The following is a 9,830-nucleotide window of genomic DNA, read 5'->3' on the forward strand; positions in this document are numbered from 1 at the left end:
TCTTTAGGGATTGACTCTCACAGCATGATTTAAGGCCTGCAAGCCAAAGGAGTCTAAAGCATCTCTCTTGAAAGAGGGTATTGCGTTATTTCAAGCCAGAGACAAATCTGAAGAGAGGACCTGGTCACACGGTGACTGGGGTTGACAGAAATCTCTCTATTTAAAAGAGCATTGTTGTAGAGGATGGCCCTCGGAGAACTGGGGCTGACCCAAGAGCCCTGGGTCTGACATCCGACCTCTGGTAGATGCTGTTGGTGTAGGCAAGACACGTGTCTGCTCCAGAAATAACTATTCCCTTTATCTGCTGCTTATTCCAAGAAACTGGACTTTTTTAAAACCGAGCATTCTTTTAAGTAACCCTTTTATTTTTCCCTGCCTAGATTAACCCTGGCAGTAAAGCAGCCATGGCAAACCTGTGCCCAGGAGATATTATTCTGGCGATTAACGGAGAGAGCACGGAGAACATGACACACCTAGAAGCACAAAACAAGATCAAAGCATGCATGGACCAGCTATTGCTCTCCGTGAACAGGTAGGTCCTCTTCTGTTTGATGTGCTCTTGTGTCAGCTTTGCTTGGCTCTTCCGCAGAAGGCTTGCGGCTGGCCCTGGAGCAGATGTGTCCTTAGGTTCAGTTCTTGATGCGTCCCCGAGGTCCATGTAATTGTTCTGTGTCTCTAAAAACAGTGAGACAAGATTATTTTCAAAAGATCACTGTTACAGTAAGTGGGTCCAGTTCGTTTATATAAGTCTGGATTATCATTTGCACCTTGCAAGGCTCGTGCAGGCTGTGACCCAGGTCGAATCCTTCAACCCAATGGAGGTTTTACCTACTCAAGCAAGAGTAGCACTGGGATTGAAATCTCCTTTGGGCGAAGCCTCCCACTTCATTAACATCCACCTATCATTTTCTTAAACATCTCCTCAATGAATATACACTTGAAGGTCCTGCCAAACTAACTTTTTTAGACTATTTCAAAGCAAAACGAAGGCTTGGGGTTTTTGGTTTTTTTGCTTTCCACTGGAATGAATTCTGTAGCTAAAGGTTCCTTAATACAAATCACAAATTATCCGGTCAAAATGAGTGGTCCTTATAAGGCTCACAAACGACTAATGTTATCTGTAAAAGGTCTAAATAAGTTTATACGATTTTCCACTTCAGATTAAAAAGGCATTTCCTGCTATAAAGAGCTATCATTTACTGTTTATACTTCTCCTGGAAAACATGTAGTTTCTGACTGGAAGCCTGGGCAGCAGGGAAGGAGCGCTGCCGTAAATGGAGCAAAGCCTTGTTGGTTCCTCATGGTTCATCACAGCGGTGTCCGAGCTGCCCGGCCGAAGCAGAGTCCCCCGAGCTCAGCCCGTGCCGTCGGGATGATGTGGCTTCAGCGTTAGGAAAGAAAGAGGAAAAAGAAAAACAAGAAAACCCTTCATGCAGGTAGAATTTCCCATAGCCAAGGAGGATGGTCATTTTCCTTTCCATTAGGAGCAGTTTTAGGAAGACTGGACAGTCTTCCACCCCGAACGGGGGCTGTACCCAGGGCAGGACAAGGGTTCCCTTCCTGGCTGTCCGCAGGCTGGTGGAGCTCTCTTTGGAAGAGGTGGAAATCTGTGTGTAGTGACAGAAGGTTTTGGTGAGCTACCAGCTGCTGAGGTGGTCTGGCAGCAGAACAACTTCATCAGGAGTTAGAATGAGGTTTTGCTGAAAACAACTTTCACCTGCAGCGTGGCAGCATTTTATTCTCATGTATGAGGGTTTCTACTCTGTGAATTTATGGGCGGAATTCCCACTCTTACACCTCATTTTAGCCACCGGTATCAGTTGGTGTCTGTTTGTTGGCTGAGATTGGACCCTCGAGTACTCCTCCTCCGTGGGAAGCATGCAGTATGTGCACAGCTTTCTGCTGGTGTCCACCTGGTCCTCGTGGTTAGGAAGTGGTGCTTGAATCTTGCTGGTGGTAGCTGTGACCATACTGGTGGTGGTAGCTGCCGTGTCAGTGTATGCGGTGTCAGCGTTATCTCCGTGAAAGTTCATCTCTTCTCTTAAGAGGTGACTTCTTGCACGGACGCAGGGCAGGGGTTCTGTCACACTGGTACAGCTCTGCTCCATCGTGAGAGGAGTGGACAGAGGTTTTGCAGCAGTGTGGTATGTGCCTTGGTGGGGTTAAGGATGATCTATCTGTTTAGCTTGCCTGAGATGCAGAAATGTTCATTAATGACCTCGTGGCGGTCTGGAAGCTGCTGTGTGGAAGAATTACGGCAGCAGGAGAGTCTTCGGCTTCAGGTTGGGTTTGCCCAACTACACCTACCAAGGTGGACATCTTTAACTGTGAGACCTTGCAGCATGCCCAGAGGAGCGGTGGATTCTCTATAGCAGATGTTGCTGGTGATGGCCAGCAGCCTTGCAGTGGTGCAGGGTTCGTGGGTGAGGTGGCCTGGGCTTTGCTAGGCAGGAGGGGTAGGCAAGAGGATTGCAGTGGTTTTGTCGGGCCTTAAAGTCTTCATAAATGCAGATTTTAAAGGCTCTCAGACCTTATAGTCAGACAGAAATAAATGCTCAGGCTTCTGCGAGACAGGAACAGACAGGAGCTGGTGACGGTGAGGAGCTGTTCAGCGTGGGGTGGCTCCTCTCAGGGAGGAGATTGCACTGTTGGGTCGGTTAGGTGGCTCCCCCAAGAGCAAACACACCTCAGCCATGGCTAGAGAAGTCCGTGGGGTGGCCTTTCTTTTGATAGGAAAAACTGAATAGTTTATTTTTTCTACAGTAAGGGAAGCAGCTCCAGTAACGCTTTATTAGGTCTATTTTTAGTTTGGCCGAAAGCGAGTGCTCAGTGACATGGCTCTTGGATCTCTCTCCTGTTTCCCAAGTGACCTGTTGGATCCAGACGACTCTGCCCAGCCATTACTCATCGCTGGAAGCGTGTCTGGCGCTACCTCCTCGGTGCGAGCAGATCCCTGCTCCGGGACCTGCCTCCCAGAGAGCTGGGTGACCTGGTGCTAGCAAGGGAGCCGTGTCCTGGAGCAGTGACAGGGGATTTTGTTGGTTTGTGTGCGTGTCCAGCAACTGCTGTTTGTAATAGCTGCGGATCAGCGCCCTGGACTCCGCTATGAGGCTGAGCTCCAGGAAAGCCCCGCGTGCAGAGGCGTGGATTTGTGTCTTCTCCCTCGGGCAGAAGCATGCTTTCCAAGCAGTGTCCTCTCTGTACGCCGCCTTCAACAAAATATAGTTTGCAAATCGACGCAAGGAAATTTTTTTCAAATAAGTGTGCTTGTCTGAAATACATTTGAAATAACGACCTCGTTTGTGGTAGGACTTTAGTTGAAGACGTATGAAATTTGATGTTAATTCTGTTTTACCAAAGGAGGCTCCCTCCAGCCGGGTGCGTGTTCCAAGGGAGGGCAGGGAGCTGGGCAGCGAGCCTGGCAGCGAAAGGCTTCCAGTCCTCTGGTGCCCTTTGGGCTCCTTCCACCCCGTGCCCTTTCTCCGTGAACCCTTGGCATTATGTGTTACCGAGATACAGAACAAGATTGGTTTTGTTTTCAAACTGTGGTCAGTAAATGCCCTTTGACTAGAAAGTGCAGTCGGAAAGTCGGAATGGGGGGGGAAGATGTGCAGGGGAAGACAAGGGGGAGTTACTGTGCAGTCTGACGGGATGTCCCAAGACTGACGTGGCCCGTCTGGGTTTCAGGGTTGTTGGTGGTGCAGAGAGCCCATTGAATTTGATGGGCGGAGATGCTGATTATCCTGTTGATCAGATTTGCTTCATTAAGACATTTGGATATGCTGATGGGGAAACAAGTGCCAGGAAGACTGACTGCTCGTGGGTGGAATAAACCACTAGTGTGTAAAACTTTCTCATGCAGTGCAGGCAATATCTCTCCCCTATACTTGGGAGGGAACAACTGAAATTAGCGGGATTTCTGTTGTGATGCAAACTTTGGCCGTAGTCAGGCGTGATTGTGTGGCTGGACTGCGAGTAGCTCGGTGTATCTATTGTTAGCACAGTCTGTCATTAGGAACGTCACACTGGGTTTGATGGCTCTTCTTTTGTCTGGCTGCATGGCAGAATCTGTTCACGTAGTCTGTCTGGAACGAAAAAAACTGAGAGTTTCTGATCAAATGTGAACATGTAATTTCCAAACACCATAATGGAAAGCAGCACCCAGAGCGCTCCTCCCCGGGGCTCTGCCGGGTGGAGGACCGTGCCAGCCGTGGGGAAGCACATCTGCTGTGGCTTTGCTCGCTGGGAGCTGCGCTGGGCTCCGGAGGGAGCTGGGGGGGGAGTGTGTGTCAATGCCACCGGGACCTCTGGAGAAGTGAAGTTTTGAGGCAGCAGGAAAGATCCATGGTGCAAACGGCATGGCTGTGTCGGCAGAAAGGCACCGCATTGTTTCCTAGCGTATCTGGCACAGTTGCATGACAGCTCCTGGGAAACTGGAGGAACATTTGTTTTCTCTCCGTGGGACGCTCCAGTTTCCCTGGACTAGTTACGAACCCTGCAGGAGACGGGGCTGGGGGTGCAGTGCTGAGGAGGTACCTCTGAAGATGTGGGCTGTTGGCTTGCAAAGAAAAGCAGGGCTCAGGGCAGCTCTGCATCTGATCTTTTACGTAATCCTGGGGAGGCTGGGGGAGGCAGTGTCTGGAGGGCATCAGCAGCAAAACACAGCATGGTGAGAAGCCGCCAGAGCCTGGGCCTTCTGTCTCCAGACAGTGGTCACCTTGGGTGGGAAAAGCTATTTTGTTTTCTAACAGTAACAAAGGATCCAGCAACACAAACCAAGATAATTGCAGGCTTGATAAATAGCGTCTGGATTCTCTGTAGTGATGTATGTTCATGTGAACAAGTACTTGCACATTAAAATCAACATTATTTCTCTCACTCAACCCTTTCTTATCCTGGAAGGCAGTCAGCGTCCAGGCAAGTGCACACAACAAGTCTACGTTCCAGAGATAACCAGCTTGGCAGTGCCGCTTGCCCTGTTCTTGCTTACATACTACTGTGTATTTTCTTCTCTCTTTCAAAGAAAGCCTTCCCAGCTCCTTTGAACGTTAACATCTCTCATGATTATGGCCCTGGTTATTAGGGAAGGCTTGTTACTTCAAATCGGGTCATGCCTCAAATAAAAGCAGCCATAAAATTGGGTTGGAGCTGTGCTTTGCTGAAACCACTGCTTGAGAACAGAGGGTTGAGCACCCAAAGGACCTCGGGTGCTGGACAGGAGACTCGTGGCATCACCGATGCTGTTCTTGCTGACGCACACTGCTGGAAAGTCCTTGGCAGCGCTGTCCAGACCTGCCCATCTGTGCCAGAGGGGAAAGGCGAGCCCGAAAGCTTTCTCTGAAGCTTTTGTCATTTGCCAACTGGGAGCATGAAGGCTTGTGCTGCATCCTTCCTGGAGGAGCTGGCCCCAAGCCCACATTGGGAAGGCTGCTGGGAAGGGGATGTTGCAGCTTTAAGTGTGTTGGGGCCGTGGCTCCCCTGTGTCCCCTGCAGCCCAGAGCCGGCGATATGCAGGGCGCTCTCAGCATGATATCTGTGAGGCTGCACCCACTCTCAGGCTGTACTAACATATATTTCCTTTTTAAAAATCTCTACTCTGTCCTTTATCGAGGACTTTAAGTGCTCCTGGGGTGGTTCTCCCTCTTTCTTCACACCCCCATTCTCTAATGCCTTTCTTGGCTAGACCCCTGTCCCCAGTGAAGTCAGTGAGTGTTTTGTCCCGGCTTTGTCAGGTCGCCTTCTGCCCCGAGATGTGCAGGACTGTTTCTGGGCAGCGGTACCGTGGAAAGCAAAGCAGCACAGTAGCCCTTCTGTTCCAAAACGTAGCGGCGGAAAATCCTCATCAGCTCATGAAAGGGGTCGATTTACGTAACCGATGCTCATGTGGGTAGGCACCGGGCCTGCGGGGGAGGTGGTGATGGCGCTGATGAAGATTTAGCAGGACGGTTCAGGATGCCCTGATGATAGATCAGCCTGTTTCAGTGTCATCTTCCCAGCTGTTGAATCCTGAGCCAAGGTAGCACGGGGTCTGCTTCGCCTGCCTTGCTGGCGTCTGCAAGGGAGGGTAGGGGAGGTGGTGATGGCGCTGATGAAGATTTAGCAGGACGGTTCAGGATGCCCTGATGATAGATCAGCCTGTTTCAGTGTCATCTTCCCAGCTGTTGAATCCTGAGCCAAGGTAGCACGGGGACTGCTTCGCCTGCCTTGCTGGCGTCTGCAAGGGAGGGTAGGGGCAGGTATGTGGCAGCTGGTTGGAGAAGATCCTGGGTGTTAAGCAGCCCCGTGAATTATTACTCACAGAAACATGGTATGGAGATCTTGGTATTTAGCCACAACACGTATGCATTTGGTGCCCAAGGAAGTCCCTGGAACCTCACGTAGCTGATGTTCTTCCAAGTCCCCCCTTTCGCCTCCCCCAGCTCGTGGAGGTTTTGTCGGGGTCCATTTGCTGCGAGCTGCACAGGCACACTGCTGGAAGATGGGAAGGATGACAATGTATGATGTTCTCAAGTTTCCAGTAAAAGTACAACTGAAAAAGTGAATCACAGCTTCCCCTCTGGAGCTCCTCAAGGACTAATAGAGGGGAAAACCGGCAGCTTTCCAGAGCCTCAATACACAGCAATGGTTTCAGCCGAGAGGAATGACAGAGGAGAAATCCCGCAGCTTCTCCTTTGCGTACCTGGATGAGCTGGGTCCATCGGGGTGCTCAGCTGAGTTCAGCTCCTGTGCCTGTTCACCAGCCTGTGCGAAGCCTTGCCCACCTTGCACGGCAGGTGAAAGCCCTACGTCAGGCTGCAGGGACGGATCCATCACCGTATGGTTATCACGGCGAGGGTCACAGTCCTGGGGACTTACCAGCTGTAGCTGCTTCTAGACTCAGTCCAGCTCCTAGAAGGCTAACGGCCATATCAGTGATAAAAATCAGTCGTGGCCGTAGTGATGTGCCATCACGGGAGGCGAATAGCGTTCAGGAGATGGGCAGGAACCTGGAGTCACTCCACACACACCCCCCGAAGGGACTATACAGGTTGGGGTGAAACACAGTGATAGGGTTGTTCTGGAGGTTTGCATAGCTGTTGCCCGCTCCCACCTGTGCAGCTGCACAATAGCAGACGGCAGCATCCCGGGTCCGGTCTGGCACTTTCCCAAGTGCTAAATGTTGGTTTACAAGGGGATGGAGAAATTAGAAATGCAGTAAGACTCAGGAATTCTTGCAACTTAAAAGCAGCTCTACAAATGTAGAGAGCAAGTCTTGCAGATCATTACCAGGTGAAAAAATAGTTTGGTAAAATATGTGAGCATATGCAAGTAATCTTTGGAGAATGATGTTGAGTCTTTTAGAAAACAAATCGTGGGATAAAAAGTGTCTGCAACTTTTTTTTCAGTTATGTCTTGTTAATGGGTCTGTTTCCCACGAAGCCCTGTGTTGAAGGCCTAGCGCTAACCTAGGTCAAGCTATTTTTCTTAGGATTGTCCTAGCAGCCATCAAAATAGAGTAGAGCGTTGTTAGTGCAGGGTAATGATTTCCACATAGCTGACTTTAATCCCCTACAACACATCTGAAAACACTTTTCCTGTCCTTGAGCCGTAAATTAAATGACTCGGAACATTTGAGCATGATGTCTGATCTCTTGCCCGTTACATTAGAAAAGTGTGATTAGTTTTTGCTGTTGCCTAAACACAAAGCTCTGACTGTTGGTAGCGTGAACCTGCTGCCAGGGTGGCTTGGGGTAGCCGTGCTGACCCCCAGGTCCCTGCTGCTCCAGGGCTTGCTCGTCTCCCCTGTCTTGGGAGGGGGGAGCTGCAGGGGGACGTGGGCACCGGGGTGAAAGTTCCCGCAGCCGGGACTGCGGTGTGAGCTCAGAGCATCAACCGTTCTGCAGTAGTTGCCCGTGACATCTCACTCTTGGGCAGTCACCTCTTAATTATTTCAGGTTACCTCATATTCTGCTGTTCCTGTGGAAAAGAGGGAATCTCCTTGTGTAAGCATAAATGCTCATCAAACATGCAATTTGCATTTCTCTTTGGTGAAGCTGGTGTTTCTCCCAGTCTCCTTTGCTTTGCCTTTAAAAGTGCCGAATAGAACCTAAATTGTGCCGTATCAGCTTAATTTCAGAGTAGTTCAAGTGGAAGCTGTGGCTGAGGTGAGCCTGGCTTTGCTTGGGCCGTCGCTGGATGCTGTGCGAGGCTGTCTTGCTTATACCAAGAGCTTTTGGTCGCTCTAAAAAACTGATGGTGAAGCCTTGAGTTTAATCATTAAAAGCACTAACTACAAATGGGCTTCTACATGCAAACCTAAGTCTGGCCGTGTCTTTCATTAAGTGTGAGGATGCCTATAATGATTCTTGGAAAACACACGTTTAACTGCTTTGTGGTACAGACGGTGTGATCTTTGTTCGTTTAGGGGTATGGGGAACTGGGACGCTCCAAGTAGAAAGTGCTGGCCGAATGCCGTAGCTTAATGCAGAGCGGATTTACTGCTATCGCTCTTACCTTCTGCAATGGGAATCGCTTTCTGAATCTCAGTTCTTATTTACTGGCAAATTGAAGTCTCCAGGGATCCTTTAGGCTGTGTCTGGCATGTGGGCTCTAGAGCTGAGCAAAGGGGAATGTTGTAACTGTCCCTTCTCGGCGGCAGTGTGAGCACACATCAGCCTGATTCAATGCAGGGGAAGAAGCACGGGAATAATAATGATGATCTCTGCCAATGTAATTAGGCATTTCCATTGTTCTGGGCCTCCCAATGAAATTCTCAATGTGGAAGCAATACACACAGCACTGGATCGTGGCAAAAAGCGAGTCGGAATTGCTAGGAATGCTGCCATTCCTGGGAAGGACAGTTTCCTTTGTCCCACTGAAAACAGTTGGAAAGACTGACTTAAAGTGAATTGTCCCAGCCTAAAATCAAATAATTACAGTAAAGAGAATTTATCAGAACAAGGCATCTAGCTATGAGAAAAAGTACGTTATTCCCAGTTGAAAGAGCTGTGATGGTAGTACTAAGTAGTGGTTTGGAACAAAAAAGGCTTAAATCCTCAGGGGATTAATCTAAAGTGCGTTAAAGCCAGTGGGAGTCTTTGCTTTTGATGGGCTTTGGATCAGACCCTGAATTTGGAAAGGTAGGTTTGACGGTTGGACTTGATGATCTTAGAGGTCTTTTCCAACCTTAATGATTCTATGATTCTATGTATGCTGACTGGTTTAGATGTAAAATACCAAAAGTAAAAAATCACCTCAAGAATTCCTGGCTTAAAACCATGCTCCTTATTTTTCAAACTTGGACTCTGCAGATAATTAAACCAAAGCTGAATGTGGTATGTGGCAGGGGCCAGAGTCCGACGAAGGATGCTTGGCCGCAGCGAGTGATCTGTGCCTGTCAGAACAAGAGCTATTTTCATTAAGTGATGCATATGCAGATTGTGACGATAAACAGAATAGTTTGCATTTGAAAACTTTATCTTGTACTTCATGCAGTTTCCATCTCCCAACTCAACCTCTTAGCATCCAGAAAAGCCTGTGTATGTGCCTGCTGGACCTTGCCCGGGTCCCTGCGGCTCCCTCATGCCCCGAGCCTTGGAGAGGACAGCCACGCTGGCGATCGCATCCCAGCCGTGCCCCCGGCCACCTCTGGGGGAAAAAAATGGTCAGGCACATGGAAAATCGTTGGACAGTGGCAGCGTCCTGCTCTGGCTTGGCAGGACTGAAGATGCATTCGTGAATGGAAACTGTTTTTAGGACTTTTTCTATCCAGCGCCTGTGTTGAAAGGGTCAAGATGATTCATACAGGGTCACGTAAGCCTTCTCCCTGAAAGGCATTTGTATAATTCCTG

General features: G+C 49.3%; 1 protein-coding gene across 1 annotated transcript in view; it reads left to right on the forward strand.

Annotated features, from left to right (window-relative positions):
* The first annotated feature begins 385 nt into the window (after positions 1–385).
* Positions 386–9,830, forward strand: part of PDLIM4 (PDZ and LIM domain 4) — a 35,986-nt gene continuing 26,541 nt past the window's right edge. Inside the window, exon 1 of the mRNA XM_009322729.1 lies at positions 386–532. Coding sequence (XP_009321004.1) covers positions 405–532 — 128 coding nt within the window. The 5' untranslated portion in view covers positions 386–404. The remainder of the gene's footprint in view (positions 533–9,830) is intronic.

The sequence above is a fragment of the Pygoscelis adeliae genome, unplaced genomic scaffold (assembly GCF_000699105.1).
Source record: "Pygoscelis adeliae isolate BGI_AS28 unplaced genomic scaffold, ASM69910v1 Scaffold34, whole genome shotgun sequence".
NCBI lineage: Eukaryota > Metazoa > Chordata > Aves > Sphenisciformes > Spheniscidae > Pygoscelis > Pygoscelis adeliae.